We start from the raw sequence: 17,763 nt of genomic DNA on the forward strand, positions 1-17,763 counted from the left end.
AAGTCCTGGAACACTTTCAATTATTTATTGCACAAGAACCAAACATTGTACAGATATCATGCATATGTCTTTTGAAGAGAAACCCTGAAAGTTTTTTTGTTTTATTTTTTATTTTTTATTTTTTTATTTTTTTTTTTTTTTATGCATACCACCACAGTGTAGTTTGGTAATTTGCTGATAGACAGCTTTAGTCACAAACGTGGTGAGTTCAGGTGTGGAGAGAGCTTTCTGTGTGTTGGAGTTCGACCAAAACCAATGTACTACAGGCACAATGAATTTGTTGTGCCAGTGGTAAATGGCCTTCCTTGTCGGTGGCTTCTTACTGTACTTGGTTATAAACATCCATTGAACAGCTGTAGCACACCTGTTTTTGCCGAACTCCCAACACACAGAAAGCTCGCTCTGCACCTGAACTTGCCATGTTTGTGACCAGCGCTGAGTATTGGCAAACTACCAAACTACACTGTGGTGGTATATGTAAAAAAACTTTCAGAGTTTTTCTTCAAAATGACATATGTATGATATCTGTACAATGTTTGGTTCTTGTGTAGTAAATAATTGAAAGTGTTCCCGAACTTCATGTACACCCTATATTTTAAAACAGTGATAATAGTTTGCTTACATCAGTGCTTAGTGCATCACTGTATCATAACTTCCAAGAAACTGCAGTTCAGAGAAATATATAATTTGAATAGCATTTGTCCAAAACATTGAAGTATATTTGCCACATTATTTACTTGAGAACTGTAATAGCAACAGACACTTATGACTTCAGCAAGTCATACCTTTCATGACAAAATCAAAGTGTGCACTGACAATAACACGGGTTGACAATTCAACTTTTTTTTCAAACCTAAAAGATTACACTTTTGTATTTTTGAGGGCTGACTTCAAACAAAGTACTTAAAATATTCAGTCATGTGAAATTTTGACACAAATTGGGAATGGAGCTATCTAATCATTATAACAGCAGTTTTGGTTTTGATGTTGTGTAATGTAGCCTGCTGTGAAAAACTGATTTAGTTTAGGTCTACACTGACGTGAAGAAAGTCATGGGAATTTCCTTATATTGTGTGAGACTTCCTTTTCCCAAGTGTATTGCAGCATCTGGATGTAGCACGGACTCGACAAGTCACTGGAAGTCCGCAGTAGAAATACTGAGCCATGCGCCCTCTCTAGACATCCAAAATTGTGATAGCTGTTGCTGGCGCAGGATTTTGTGCACAAACTGACTTTTTGACTGTGTCCCAAAAATGTTGGATGGGACTCGCGTTGGGTGACCAGGGTGGTTAGATCATTTGCTCGAATTGTCCAGATTGTTGGTAAAATGCATCACAAACAGTTGTGGCCTGGTGATGTGGTGCATTGTCATTCATAAAAATTCCATCGTTGTTTGGGAACATGAAGCCCATGAATGGTTACAAATGTTCTCCAAGTAACCGAACATAACCATTTCCAGTCAGTGATCAGTTCAGCTGGACCAGAGGACTCAATCCATTCCATGAAAACACAGCCCACACCATTATAGAGCCACCACCAGCTTGCACAGAGTCTTATGTAAAACAGTCTCGGTTTTTTCTGCGTCAAATCAGGATAAAATCTCAAGCTTTCGACAGTAGACTCCATCATCATCATCATCATCATCATCATCATCATCATCATCATGTGATACTGACTGCCATCACTGCTGCGGTGGTGGCCTTATATAACAGCTTCTGATTGGTCGGTGATTGCATACTGCTGTCACAGATGGTGTCAATGTATGCACTGGTGGGCCACCACTTCCGCTGGAAAATAAACCCTGCAAGGAATGTCTCTGCTGCTTCTCTGCATCGAGCTCTCATTTCCGTGCGCTGCTCAGATAGTATCCGCTATCACGGTTAAAGTTCTTCTCGCTAATTCTTATTTCAACAGCCTCCTTCATAACAGAATCCCAATATGTGGAGGCATGTGATAAAATTTTTGTTTTGTCAAACAGTATTTTATGTTTGTTTGTGAGGCTGTGCTCCGCAATTGCCGATTTCTCGAGTTCTCTATTTTTAATATGGCGTTGGTGTTCTGGAAATGGTACGAATGGTCTGACCTATATAACTGCTTCCAGACTCACAGGGGATATTATAAATTCCAGGGCTGCTGAGGCCGAGACTTAATAAAGGTTTGAATTTTGCTCCTACACCACGTACTATACCCATTGTGGATCTTATTAGTGGAGTAGAGCAGCCGTTGCGGCATCTTGCACAGGATGATATTGACGAAGTGAGACTTATTATCAGTCGCCAGCCTCCTAGAACTAATATCAGTAGAGAGGAGAGGGAGGGGCTCCGTTTACTTCTGAGAGATGAAGATCTTATCGTATTACCAGCGGACAAAGGAAATACCACCGTCATTCTTAATACTACCGAATATCTTAGCAAAATGACACCACTGTTAGAGGACATTACATACAAATGTCTTAAACAGGATCCAACTTTGACATACAGCAGATAAACCGTGGACCTACTGAATAATTCTGGTCTGCCAGATGGTGTTATGAAAAATCTCAGAGTCTGAACTCCTAGACCTCCCAGGTTGTACAGACTACCGAAGATCCAAAGGATAATGTTCCCTTGAGATCTATTGTCAGTGCAATTGGTTCTCCTACCTACACGCTGGCCAAATTCATAACAAAGTTTATGACTCCTATAGTCGGCCAGTGTGAACATACATCAAAAACTCCCAGATATTCATTGAGAAAATCAGACATACTAGAGTTGGTCCAGATGACGTTTTAGTCAGGCTGGATGTGGTATTGCTGTTCTCAAAAGTTCCTGTGGATGACATTTTGAAAATGCTGGCAGATTTTTTTCCTCCTGAAACTATAAAGTTGTTCCAGCATGTGATGCCAATTACCTACTTCTTGTATGGTAATAAATTTTATGAAATGATGGACGGTATGGCAATCGGCTCTCGATTGTCTCCATCATTGGCTAACTTTTTTATGGAGAATTTTGAAGAATGTGCATTAAATTCGGTTCCCCTCTGTCCATCCTTGTTTTATCGTTATGTTGACGATACATTTATGGTCTGGCCAAGTGACGCAGAAGATCTTGAACAATTCGTGGAACACATGAACAGCATTCATCCAAACATCCAGTTGACTGTCGAGGTGGAGAAGGAGGGAAGGTTGTCATTCTTAGTCATTTTAGTACACCGACAGGCATGTCTGCCACTCTTGTGTACCGTAAGCCGATGCATACCGATTTATACATGAATGCACAGAGTTTCCATCACCCTGTTCAGAAGAGAGGCATTTTGAACACATTGGTGTATAGAGCAAAAACTGTTTCTGAAGAGGACCGCTTGTAGTCTGAAATTAACCATCTGAAGTACGCATTCCGAAAGAATGGCTATGGTGTATGCAATGTAAAGGCAATGTTCTCCAAGAAAAGGAAATATGAAAATTCTACACACTCACAGGATGAAACACCGATTGTGGTTCTTCCATTTTGTGGCACAATAACCAGCAAATTCGGAAGAGTCCTGGGTAGACAGGGTATAAGATCGATTTTTCATCCTCCTAAGAAAATTAAGGAGACGATGCACCCTGTTAAGGACTGTTTCGGCCTCAGGGTCCCTGGAATTTATAATATCCCCTGTGAGTGTGAAAGCAGTTATATAGGTCAAACCATTTGTTTCATTTCCGACCGCTGTGCAGAACACTAACAGTGTATTAAAAATACATAACTAGAGAAATCGGCAATTGCGGAGCACAGCCTGGCGAACAAATATAAAATACTGTTCGACAAAACAATAATTTTGTCCCATGCCTCCACATACTGTGATTCTGTTATTAAGGAGGCTGTTGAAATAAGAATGAGCAAGAAGAACTTTCACCATGATAGCAGATACTATGTGAGCGGTGCACGGAAATGTGTGCTCGATGCAGAGAAGCAACAGAGACATTCCTTGCATGGTTTACGTTCCCACGGAAGCGGTGGCCCACCAGTGCATACATTGACACCATCTGTGACAGCAGTATGCAATCACTGACCAATCAGAAGCCGTACAAAAGTTATATAAGGCCACCACCACAGCAGTGAAGGCAGTCAGTACCACACGATGACGACAATGGAGGCTACTGTCGAAAGCTTGAGATTTTATCCCGATTTGGCATGGCAAGAAAACCCAGAACGTTTTACATATGAGTGCCATCACGAAAGACTTGATTCTACACACACTTGTTGACAACTTGAGTCCGTTGCTTTGTGGGGTCTCCACCACACTCAAACGCTACCTTCAGCTCTTACCAATTGAAATCGGGACTCACCTTACTAGGCCATGGTGTGTGAGTCATCTATGGTCCAACAGATATTTTCGTGACCACAGGAGAGATTCTGCAGATGATGTCATGCTGTTAGCAATGACATTCTCATCGGTCGTCCGCTGCCATAGCTCATTAACGCCAAATTTCACCACACTGTCCTAACAGATATGTTCCTTGTACATCCCACATTGATTTCTCTGGTTATTTCATGCAGCGCTGCTTGTCTGTCACCACTGTCAACTCTGTGCAAACACCACAGCTCTTGAAACTTCCTGGCAGATTAAAACTGTGTGCCCGACCGAGACTCGAACTCGGGACCTTTGCCTTTCGCGGGCAAGTGCTCTACCATCTGAGCTATCGAAGCACAACTCACGCCCCGTCCTCAGTTGGTAGAGCACTTGTCTGCGAAAGGCAAAGGTCCCGAGTTTGAGTCTCGGTCTGGCACACAGTTTTAATCTGCCAGGAAGTTTCATATCAGCGCGCACACCGCTGCAGAGTGAAAATCTCATTCTGGAGACATTCTCCAGGCTGTGGCTAAGCCATGTCTCCGCAGTATCCCTTCTTTCAGGAGTGCTAGTTCTGCAAGGTTCGCAGGAGATCTTCTGTAAAGTTTGGAAGGTAGGAGACGAGATACTGGCAGAAGTAAAGCTGTGAGTACCGGGCATGAGTCGTGCTTCAGTAGCTCAGATGGTAGAGCACTTGCCCGCGAAAGGCAAAGGTCCCGAGTTTGAGTCTCGGTCGGGCACACAGTTTTAATCTGCCAGGAAGTTTCATACCAGTGCACACAGCGCTGCAGAGTGAAAATCTCATTCTGGACCACAGCTCTTGGTCATTACATCAAGGCCATCGGCCACTGTGTTTTCTGTGATAAGAGGCAATGCCTGAAATTTTGTATTTCTCAGTACAGTGTTGACAGTACTGTACTGGATCTCAGAATATTAAATTCTCAAATGATTTCTGAAATGTTATGTCACATGTGTCTAGCGCCACCTACCTTTCTGCATTCAAAGTCTGTTAGTTCTCGTCATTTGGCCATAATTATGTCAGAAACTTTTTCACATGTATCACCCGAGTGCAAATAACAGTTCTGTCAATGCACTGCCCTTTTATATCACATGCACACACTACTACCACAATTTGTACATGTGCATATCCGTAGCCCATGCCTTTGTCAGCTCATTGTATAATAGAGCTACCTCTCTATGGGACAGTTGAGCAAAATATAAGGAATGCACTTGGAAATGCTGGCCAAGCCAAATGCCAAAAGTTGTGGAAAAATGTAGTATTTTACTCTTTGGTGGATTTAAAAAAAATAGTCCTGTCTCTAATCCATATAAAACTTGAAATTATGGAACAATTTATTCTCTACCAAAAGATGGTGACTCTTTGAAATGTGTGGCATGTAGGTTTCTGAGACTATCAGAAGCTAAGACAAGAAGAGGAATTTTTGTCAATCCTGAACTTTGTAAACTAATGAAAGACAAAAATTTTAAGACAAAATGAAAGGCTTTGAGAGATTAGCTTCGATACTTCGAAGGAGTTGCCAATTTCCTTGGCAACTACACTGATCTTGCTTATGAAAATATAGTAACAAATATGGTGGGTAACTTCAGAGTATTGGACAGCTGAGTGAGCTGAAAGCTACACTTCCCAGACTCCCGTGTCAGCTCTATTACAGAATATCTTGGTGCTGTGAGTGAGGAAGATCCATCAAGACATTACAGAAATGGTTTGGAGGTATGGGGACCAATGGGATGTCAGCAGGATAAGTCGTCAGGCATTTAACATTAAAATTATTTTTTTTACAGTGGTGACCAGTTTCGTTAGCCTAACTACCACCTCCAGGTCACCTGTAGTATTATGAATGCAACTAAAAGTGTACAATGCCATTTCATCATCCACAACATTCTTATTTTAAATCCTCATGTAAAACTTGTTATACTTGCCCACACTTTCTGTGACAGCATGTACAGCATTCTAAAATTTTGTTTTCACACAGCAAAACATTTATGTAATTGTTTTCATTACAGTAAGCTTCTCTACTACTAACTCTGTTCATAATACTCTTTTCAGACAGACTGTCTCTACAGTATCTACATATGTCATGGACTGTACCTGCAAAATTATATCATTGTACGACACACAGTTCAGGAGGTATGATATCACAAACATTTAGGTGGCTCAAAAAGTTGCTTCTGCTTGAAGTGGAGCACAAATTGTCAAGACCATGTTCATTAAGTGATTCATAATGAGAATACTTACAGACTTCCAACAAACTTTATGGATAATTTGAAACATTTTTCTAAACTTTTTCTTGCTTACATGCTTAATATCAACTGTTTAACACATTAACTCATTTGTAAAGTAATCAGACATTTGCAGCTGTTTTATACATGTTAGTTCAATTCATTAAAGAATCAAGGGTTTATTGGTGCTATCTAACCTGTCATTAATGTACAATGTTAACTGCGAGGATCCCAACACACTTCCCTGATTTACACCTAAAGTTACTTCTACATTAGTCAGTGACTGCCCATCCAAGATAATGTGCTGAGTTTCCTTACCAATAAATCCCCAGTTCACCCACAAATTTTATAAACACCGGACACAATAGTACATCTGTGAATAAATGTGGATGTGATACAATGTCAAATGTTTCCAGCAGTCAACAAATACTGTGTCTACCTAACTGCTTTGATCCATGGTTTTCAGGATGTCATATGATGAAAGCAAAGGGTGGTTTTCTTTCAAACAGTGTTTTCAGAAACCATGCTGGTTGGCATTTAGGTCATTTTGTTTGAAATACCTCATTACATTTTAGTTCAGAATATGTTCTAGCATTCTGCAACAAGTGGAAGTTAATGAGATTGGACAGTGTTTTGTGGATCATTTCTATTACCCTTCTTGTAGGTAGGTCTGACTTGTATTTACTTCCAACAGTTTTTTGTCCAGCAGATCTCAAGTATATTACAGTTAACACTAGAAAGCATGCACCCGTAAACACTCCTTGTTGGTACACATGAGCTTTGTAAATATTTATTTGCAAATTAGGCTGTAACATAAACTCTTTGTATACTCACCAGACATCTTTATTTTTTTGCATTTACACATAAAATGAACAAAATTTACCTTTTTAGCTATTATTAAACAAACAAATAAACAAAAATCTCAATAAAATCTATGTTCAAGCATGGGTTAAGATTACGTTCACAAGTTTTTAATTTTGTGATGAATATTTATTACTTTCCTGGTTTCTGTTCATCTACTTGAACCAGTGATCAATTAAGTATAATCATCTTCACTTTATTGCCATGCATTCAAAATACATGGTTACTTGATAATTGCTACAAATGTGTCTCGCACGTTTCCTGCATTGTTTACATGTGCTGTGATTGCAAGCCCTGCTACAAAGAAAAACAATGACCAACTCCTCCACAGATAGGTGTAACGCATTGCAGGGGCTGTTCAGAAAGCCCAAAGAGATGTTTTACTGTGAGTTGTAATGCTCAATAGAGTTTTGTGCGAATGTGACTTCTTTCAGTTAATGACAGTGGATGACTTTTGTCTCACAGTTACAGATGTGATTTATCACAAGACCATTTATGCCCATCAGCATGGGAGGCCATCAGTGACTGTTTTGAATAATGTTGTATTGAGTGCACATTTTATCAAAAGCCAAAACTCGCCTCGAAACAGATAAATGAATTAATTGGCAGCAGGACCCAACAGTAATTACATAAAGGCTGCCATAGTGCTGTACATATTATTATTATTATTATTATTATTATTATGTGGCTGTGGTCAGACACAAGCACTAACAGCCTTCAGTCTTCCAATTTCTGCCAGTTCAGAAGTAAGGGTTGCAGCAATGATGTGATTTACGGACAGTAAGTATAATGCTGACATTTCAACTTGGTTGATTTTAAATCAGGCAAGTGCTGCAATGGAAAGGAGTAATGCAGAGGAAGCAAAGCATGTTTTGTAACTAGTGTATACCCTCATTGTGGATAGTTAGTTTTCTTATCTGAGGAGGAGCTGTGGGCAGCACTTGTGATGCACAACGTATTCCTTCCACACACGCACACACACACACACACACACACACACACACACACACACACTAAATATCCAAGAAAAGTCATTCGTTCTACAATTTAGCTAGGTGCTAAGGTTTGTGATAATGTGTGTGTGTGGGGGGGATTAATTATTATCTAATTCAACTCGGGGGTTAATTGTCTAAAACAGATGGCTCTACAGAGTAAAACATTTCTGTGTTTCATATTGAGACACAACACTACTCCCTCTTTATGTAGTTTGCTGAGCATGTAGCGCTTCCTATACGTTTAAACTGCACTATTTACTGTAGTGATTACCAGTAACCCACCCCTCATTCTTTAAATAATCAAATTTCCATATATCAAACAACATTAAACACAGTTTTTTTAAATTCTATAAAAATTTATAGTACCGATGTTGAGAATTATTTACATTTTTCTGAAAAGTTGGTCTTTCTCCTGTACCATGTGATATACAGTTATAAAATTTTGCAAGTATCTTCAGCAGTATATGTGGCTACTGGATGCAGAATAGGTAGCAAATAGATAGTAGTGAAGAAATAATAAAATATCATGGTTGATTCTGAAGTTTCACCACATGAACAATGGACATTTAGTAAGGGTAAACTTTTTTCCTTTCATGACTTTGTAGCAGTTTCAGTGAGAGAAAAATTGAAAAACATTTTAAGGTTTTTCAAAAGTCGCTAAGTGCCCTCTCTACCTAATGTTGGGTGAGTGTAGTCTGGGTAATTTGCACTTTGCTGTAAAAAAGGTTAGCTCTGGCTTCTCTGAACTGTGTGTTGTACAGTGATATAATTGTGCTGGTACATTTAATTGTGTGGTTACTGTCTGCAAAATGTGTTGTGAATAGAGTTAGTAGTAAAGATGTAATAAATTAATATGTCGTGGCTGGTGCTGGAGCTCTATTGCACGAACACAGAAATGTAGTAATCGATAAACTTTTTTCCTTTCATTATTTTGTGTTGGTGCCAGCAAGAGAAAGTTTTGAAAAGATTTGAAATTATGTGTAAAATTTTGTGGATATCACTAAGTACTCTCAGTCTCAAAATACTAGATGAATATTGTCTGGGTATTCATGCACAGTGAGGTGTGCTGCATCGAGATGGAAACTGTGTATGTAACTTTAATACTTGAGTTATTGTGTTAAACCTTTAAAATATGAGGGTAATCCCAAAAGTAATGTCTCCTATTTTTTATAAGTACAGAACTCTGTTTGTGTGGCAGTCGGTCACACCGTTATGAAGAGTGCTTCACGCGCTGTGTGTCAACATGCGGTCGCAATGCTGAGGCGCTCAGTCTTGGCTTGGCAACCATTAAGAATGGAGCTCCCGTCGGATGTTACCTCCGAGTGCAAATTGTGCGCAGTTACTCAGTTTATGAACGCAAAGGGCACTGCGCCGATTGAAATCCATCGCCAATTGACGGAAGTGTATGGTGAGTCGTGCGTGGATGTCAAAAATGTTTGTAAGTGGTGTAGAGAGTTTGCAGCTGGTCAGACCGAAATTCACGGTGAACAAAGGAGTGGAGACCCTCAATTTCTGAGGAGACAGTGTTGAAGGTTGAGCAAAGCATGCGTGAAGATCGCAGGATCCCCCCGGACGATCTCTGCACGTTGGGTCCTGAGGTTTCCCTAAGCACCACTCACAGAATTTTAACGGAAACATTGAACTACCTGAAGGTGTGCGCAAGATGTGTGCCATGCATGCTGACCGAGGATCACATGCGGTAACAAGTCGATGCTTCCCGCGCATTTCTTCACCGCCTTGCAGCCAAACAGGACAACTTTCTGCACTCAATTGTCACAGGTGACGAAACTTGGGCATACAAATTTACACATTTGGCACTAAAGCGATTCAGCTTTGATGAGGTGAAAGAAGAGGTTCATAACTTTCTGAACAGCAAGGTGGCGAGCTTGTATGACGTGGGCATACAAAAACTGCCACAGCATCTACAAAAATGCATCAACATAAATGGTGATTATGTTGAAAAATAGCTAAATATTCAAGCTGTAAACTGATGTAAACAATTGTAGAAATAAACAGGTCTGTGTACTTATAAAAAAATAGGAGACCTTACTTTTGTGATTACCCTCGTAAGATTGTGTGTGTTAATGATCACATTATGGCAGCATTTTAAATTTTTAAATTCAATCAGTAATTGTATGAAGTACTGAAAATAATGTGAGTCTTCAATTTTCCAGGCGTATTTTATGACAAAATAAATCTCGAGTGAACAGCCTCGTATGAGTGTGCATAGGACACAATATTTCAGCAATCAACCACGTTGCCATCATCAAATGCGCTGATCTACATCTACATCTACATCTACATGACTACTCTGCAATTCACATTTAAGTGCTTGGCAGAGGGTTCATCGAACCACAATCATACTATCCCTCTACTATTCCACTCCCGAACAGCGAGCGGGAAAAACGAACACCTAAACCTTTCTGTTCGAGCTCTGATTTCTCTTATTTTATTTTGATGATCATTCCTACCTATGTAGGTTGGGCTCAACAAAATATTTTCGCATTCGGAAGAGAAAGTTGGTGACTGAAATTTCGAAAATAGATCTCGCCGCGACTAAACACGTCTTTTCTTTAATGACTTCCATTCCAACTCGCGTATCATATCTGCCAGACTCTCTCCCCTATTACGTGATAATACAAAACGATCTGCTCTTTTTTGCACCGTTTCGACGTCCTCCGTCAATCCCACCTGGTAAGGATCCCACACCGCGCAGCAATATTCTAACAGAGGACGAACGAGTGTAGTGTAAGCTGTCTCTTGTTGCATCTTCTAAGTGTCCTGCCAATGAAACACAACCTTTGACTCGCCTTCCCGACAATATTATCTATGTGGTCCTTCCAACTGAAGTTGTTCGTAATTTTAACACCCAGGTACTTAGTTGAATTGACAGCCTTGAGAATTGTACTATTTATCGAGTAATCGAATTCCAACGGATTTCTTTTGGAACTCATGTGGATCATCTCACACTTTTCGTTATTTAGCGTCAACTGCCACCTGACACACCATACAGCAATCTTTTCTAAATCGCTTTGCAGCTGATACTGGTCTTCGGATGACCTTACTAGACGGTAAATTACAGCATCATCTGCGAACAATCTAAGAGAACTGCTCAGATTGTCGCCCAGGTCATTTATATAGATCAGGAACAGCAGAGGTCCCAGGATGCTTCCCTGGAGAACACCTGATATCACTTCAGTTTTACTCGATGATTTGCCGTCTATTACTACGAACTGCGACCTTCCTGACAGGAAATCACGAATCCAGTCGCACAACTGAGACGATACCCCATAGCTCCGCAGCTTGATTAGAAGTCGCTTGTGAGGAACGGTGTCAAAAGCTTTCCGGAAATCTAGAAATACGGAATCAACTTGAGATCCCCTGTCGATAGCGGCCATTACTTCGTGCGAATAAAGAGCTAGCTGCGTTGCACAAGAGCGATGTTTTCTGAAGCCATGCTGATTACGTGTCAATAGATCGTTCCCTTCGAGGTGATTCATAATGTTTGAATACAGTATATGCTCCAAAACCCTACTGCAAACCGACGTCAATGATATAGGTCTGTAGTTAAATGGATTACTCCTAATACCCTTCTTGAACACTGGTGTGACCTGCGCAACTTTCCAATCTGTAGGTACAGATTTATCGGTGAGCGAGCGGTTGTATATGAGTGCTAAGTAGGGAGCTATAGTATCAGCGTAATCTGAAAGGAACCTAATCGGTATACAATCTGGACCTGAAGACTTGCCCGTATCAAGCGATTTGAGTTGCTTCGCAACCCCTAAGGTATCTACTTCTAAGAAACTCATGCTAGCAGATGTTCGTGTTTCAAATTCTGGAATATTCCATTCATTTTCCCTGGTGAAAGAATTTCGGAAAACTGCGTTCAATAACTCCGCTTTAGCGGCACAGTCGTCGATAACAGTACCATCGGCACTGCGCAGCGAAGGTATTGACTGCGTCTTGTCGCTTGTGTACTTTACATACGACCAGAATTTCTTCGGATTTTCTACCAAATTTCGAGACAATGTTTCATTGTGGAACCTATTAAAGGCATCTTGCATCGAAGTACGTGCCAAATTTCGCGCGTCTGTAAATTTTAGCCCATCTTCAGGATTTCGCGTTCTTCTGAACTTCGCATGCTTTTTCCGTTGCCTCTGCAACAGCGTTCAGACCTTTTTTGTGTACCACGGGGGATCCGTTCCATCTCTTACCAACTTATGAGGTATGAATATCTCAATTGCTGTTGCTACTATATCTTTGAATTTGAGCCACATCTCGTCTACATTCGCATAGTCAGTTCGGAAGGAATGGAAATTGTCTTTTAGGAAGGCTTCTAGTGGCATTTTATCCGCTTTTTTAAATAAAATTATTTTGCGTTTGTTTCTGATGGATTTGGAAGAAATGGTATTGAGCCTAGCTACAATGACCTTGTGATCACTAATCCCTGTATCAGTCATGATGCTCTCTATCAGCTCTGGATTGTTTGTGGCCAAGAGGTCAAGTATGTTTTCGCAACCATTTACAATTCGTGTGGGTTCGTGGACTAACTGCTCGAAATAATGATGGGAACGTGGTCGATTGCCGAAATATTGGGTCCTACGCACACTCATACCAGGCTGTTCACCCGAGATTTATTTCGTTACTGAAAATAAAATTTTTGTGGGCACTAGAAGTCATTAGATGGCCACCTGCAGCTTAGTAACATAGATTACCACTATAATCTGATGACATTATCATTGCAGTGTGTTAATCTCCGCTCTTTCCCTCTTTTCGTCACAGACTTGAAGACGATGGGGGACCGGCTGAAGGCGAGGTACTATACGACGCGGCACCTGTTCGTGGCGGACATGACACGCATCTTCACCAACTGCCGGCTCTACAACAGCCCGGACACGGAGTACTACCGGTGCGCCAACGCCCTCGAGAAGTACTTCCAGACGCGCATGCGTGAGCTCGGCCTGTGGGACAAATAGGAGCGGCCCTGCGGCTCGCCAGCCGCCGAGTGAAGGTCGTGACGGACGCCGAGTGCCGGAGTGCTGGACACCTATCCGATTCTACGACAGGTCACTCACGAGTCCGGGTCGGCTGCCGCGGCAGCGAGAACTTGAAGTGCGCGAATGCGGTGGAACAGCCGTTCGTGAAGGGACAGCGAGTGCACGCGTCGGGGAACTTCCGATTGTGGGGTGCCACGAGTGTGCGTGTGGGGTAACCGAAATGCTGGAAGTGGTTCCCGGATGGGGGTGACACATCTCTAATGACAATGCATTTAGGCTGTCTCCTGCCCCCCCCCCCCTCCCTTCTCCCCAAGATGCCGTTTAAATACATTGGTGGCAATCATTAGCAGTGTTGCCATTACACCGACATATATCCAATTGTCTCTGGATCTGAATGTGGAACTTAAATTGTTACGAGTGTAGATTTGCGTACTGTGTATTTCAGCTGCAGTTCAAACTTTGGCAGTAGCTGAATATTTGTGATGTGTTTGTAACTACCAACTGAGTGCTAAATAGGTTTACATACATCTTGTAATCTTTCATAATAGTGACTCAGTTCTGGCAAACTGTAAAAGATACAAGCATTATTTATCAGCAGCCTTCAGTTTAGTGTAAACTCGGTAGTTCCAAAGTGTGGCAAATGTGTTATTTCAGCACTGGGCACGTCTTTTCGAATAAGGTAGCTTCAAGGTTTCTCACAAACATGATATCACAGAAATTAGGCTACTTAATAATATAAAGGTAACCTTAAAAGATCCTGTAGTTCCATCTCGTATAAAGTGAATGGGGAAGCAGCTTGTCAGAGACTTGAAGAAATTAAATATTGAAAGCCATAATCTTTTGGATTAGTTTATTGACTACTTCAGTGGCATCATCTGCAGGTCCCTTTACCCACAACTAGACAAGCCACCTAAACATCCACACTACTATAAGAATCACTAATTTCAACTGGCTTCCATAGTTTTCCGACACTTCTCCGTAGATGTGGACTTGGCACACTACTGATGTCTGAGGTGTGGGGAGTCCACGTCTACAGAGAAGTTTCAGAAATCTATGGAAGCTAGTTGAAATTAGTGATCCCTATAACGGCAAGTATGTTTATATAACTTGTCTAGCAATGTGTATGATGACCTGAAGATGGTATAAATGAGGCACAGAAATTGGAAGTCCAATAAAATAAATAATAAAATTATGGCTGTTGGTATTTATTTTCTTCAAACCCTAAAAGAAGTCATATTATGATAGACACATTGTAATTTAGATGGTCAGAGTGTAAAGTCTGATTCCTGATGAAATATTTAGGGAAAGCCATCTATTAACAAAGTGTGGTGTAAACTTTTATTGCATTTCTTAATTATAAGGCCCCTGTGTTTCTGTCTTGTATAGAGAAATATTAACAGCTTGTCTTGTAAGTAGGCGACTTTCACTATGAGCTCTTCACTCTAAACTCGAACGTGGCACGTCCGTTCCAAATAAAAGAATATGCACAATTCTTTGTCTTCTGATAGTGTGGAATATTTATATTGTTGCCATATCTATGACAGCTCTGTCACTTAAGTGTACCTGTGTGTTGTTTTTAAAGAAAGCAGAGTGCTGACACCATTTATGGATTCTTTGTTTAGCTCACTGGCTTATAATGTAAACAATGGGTGTAATATTTTCTGTAGTCATGTATGTCTTGTCCATTGTTTGTGAAGCCAATAAAGAGAAATGTTCAACTGTTGATTGATTGATTCACTTACCACATTATGTAGATTTATTTATTTTATTCCTCAAAGACAGATATAATTTGTTTTGCATTGAGGGCACATTCATACAATAACTTTCTGGGTTCAATTACAGAAAAATGATGTATGTCAATAATTTATAAATAGTACAGGGAGGGTGACTATAATCTACTCCTCTAAGAAGCATGCATTAATATTGTGAAAAAAAAAATTAGTTTTATGCTTATACTTGTTACTTTTGGTCCATCTAATTCCAACTGAATAAAATGATCATTTTGTGCCACACATGTTTCACCTTTATTATTTGAAATACATCATCAGTGGCTTGAAATATTTACATATTTGGTGTATATTATTTTGTCATACATATTCGATGTTGTAAATTGAGGTTGTAACAGTTCTAACACTTTTTGATTTTCCATGGTGTAATGATAGTTTAAATTTCTACTTACAATTTTTTCATATACACAATGTGATCAAAAGTATCCAGATATGAAAAAACATACGTTTTTCATATTAGGTGCATTGTCCTGCCAGGTCCATATCAGTGACCTCAGTAGTCATTAGACATCATTAGAGATCAGAATGGAGTGCTCCACGGAACTCGCGGACTTCAAACATGGTCAGGTGATTGGGTGTCACTTGTGTCATACGTCTGTGCGTGAGATTTCCACACTCATAAATATCCCTAGATCCATGGTTTCCAATGTGATAGTGAAATGGAAACATGAAGGGACACGTACAGCACAAAAAGAGTACAGGCCGATCTCGTCTGTTGACTGACAGAGACCACCAACAGTTGAAGAGGGTCGTAATGTGTGATAGGCTGACATCTATCCAGACCATCACACAGGATTTACAAACTGCATCAGGATCCACTGGTACTACTATGACAGTTAGGCGGGAGGTGAGAGAACTTGGATTTCATGGTCGAGCGGCTCATAATGCACACATCACGCTGGTAAATGCCAAACACCTCACTCGGTTTAAGCAGTGTAAACATTGGATGATTGAACAGTGGAAAAATATTGTGTGGAGTGTCGAATCACGGTACACAATGTGGCAATCCGATGGCAGGGTGTGGGTATGGCAAATGCTCAATGAACGTCATCTGCCAGCGCGTGTAGTGCAAACAGCAAAATTCGGAGGCGGTGGTCGTATGATGTGGTTGTGTTTTTTATGCAGGTGGCTTGCACCCCTTGTTGCTTTGCATGGCACTCTCACATCACATGCCTACATTGATGTTTTAAGCACCTTCTTGCTTTCCACTGTTGAAGAGCAATTCAGGGATGGCGATTGCACCTTTCAACACAATCGAGCACCTGCTCATAATACACGGCCTGTGGTGGAGTGGTTACACAATAAAAACATCCCTGTAATGGACTGCCCTAACAGAGTCCTGACCTGAATCCTACAGAACAGCTTTGGGATGTTCTGGAACGCTGACTTAGTGCCAGGCCTCACCGACCGACATCGATACCTCTCCTCAGTGCAGCACTCCGTCAAGAAAGAGCTGCCATTCCCCAAGAAACCTTCCAGCTCTTGACTGAATGTATGCCTGTGAGAGTGGAAGGTGTCATCAAGACTAAGGATAGGCCAACACCATATTGAATTCCAGCATTACCGATGCATTGTGCCACAAACTTGTAAGTCATTTTCAACCAGGTGTCCGGATACTTTTGATCACATAGTGTACTTCTTTATGTTATGGTTGTAGAGCTGTTTCCCACTTACTGCCACTTGAAATTTCATTTGCGCAGAATTAGGAAATGAACAGTCCTTTACTTCATGTTATGTTCTGGATATTGTTGCGAACTGGTGAATGCTGTTGCCAAATATTGGATTGTGTGTGTGTGCGTGCTGGAGAGAGAGAGAGAGAGAGAGAGAGAGAGAGAGAGAGAGAGAGAGAGAGAGAGAGAGAGAGTGCGCGGGGGGGGGGGGGGGGGGGCGGTATTAGGTTAGATATGTCTTTGAATTTGTAGCATATCCTGCATTAGAGGCTGGCTGAGTGTATCATGTCCAAAGGCCACAGATAAAAGAAAATGAAACAGAAAGAAACCTGCCTCATCTAGATGTGTAGCCTGTGACAGCACTGCTCTTGTAAATCTTACACTGATTGATTTTTTCAGTCCCACTGCCACATTTTTTTATTCACGCGCCCGTACAAAGAATCATTTCAGCATTTAAGTTCGATTTAAGCTACATGGTTGTTTCTACCAGGTGCAGTGTTAGTAATACTATTTTTGGAGAATACATTGTGATTAGAAATCAGTGATCTACGGTTCACCTGAGATAGACTAAAATTTTTATTGAAATTTCGCTCTCTGAATTGGAGGCAATGTCTATACATATGAATTCGAGTCTGCTGCTCACTTCCTTCTGTATATTTGAGGTAACCCCAGGAACCAGGATATGAATTTTCAGCTGAAAGCTGAGTCACCTGCTTCACTGCTGAAGAACTTTCTTTATGTAAACAAATCAAAGGCACTTCCCTTACTGAAGTAGTTTTTAAGAATTATTTTTTTTATTTTGCATAATAAGTTAAAAACCATAGATTTAGGATTACTAATGTTATCGCTATGCAACTGTTGTCAAGTGATTGCTTGGGTTAAGTTACTCACTGCCCATTGTTTG

General features: G+C 40.7%; 1 protein-coding gene across 5 annotated transcripts in view; it reads left to right on the plus strand.

The window, feature by feature from the left end:
- Positions 1 to 15,125, plus strand: part of LOC126295208 (histone acetyltransferase KAT2A) — a 298,502-nt gene extending 283,377 nt beyond the window's left edge. For all 5 annotated transcript variants that reach the window (XM_049987541.1, XM_049987542.1, XM_049987543.1 and 2 more), the window contains one exon: positions 13,188 to 15,125. In XM_049987541.1, coding sequence (XP_049843498.1) covers positions 13,188 to 13,381 — 194 coding nt within the window. In that variant the 3' untranslated portion in view covers positions 13,382 to 15,125. The remainder of the gene's footprint in view (positions 1 to 13,187) is intronic.
- Positions 15,126 to 17,763: the final 2,638 nt, after the last annotated feature.

Source organism: Schistocerca gregaria, chromosome 11 (assembly GCF_023897955.1).
Source record: "Schistocerca gregaria isolate iqSchGreg1 chromosome 11, iqSchGreg1.2, whole genome shotgun sequence".
Lineage (NCBI taxonomy): Eukaryota > Metazoa > Arthropoda > Insecta > Orthoptera > Acrididae > Schistocerca > Schistocerca gregaria.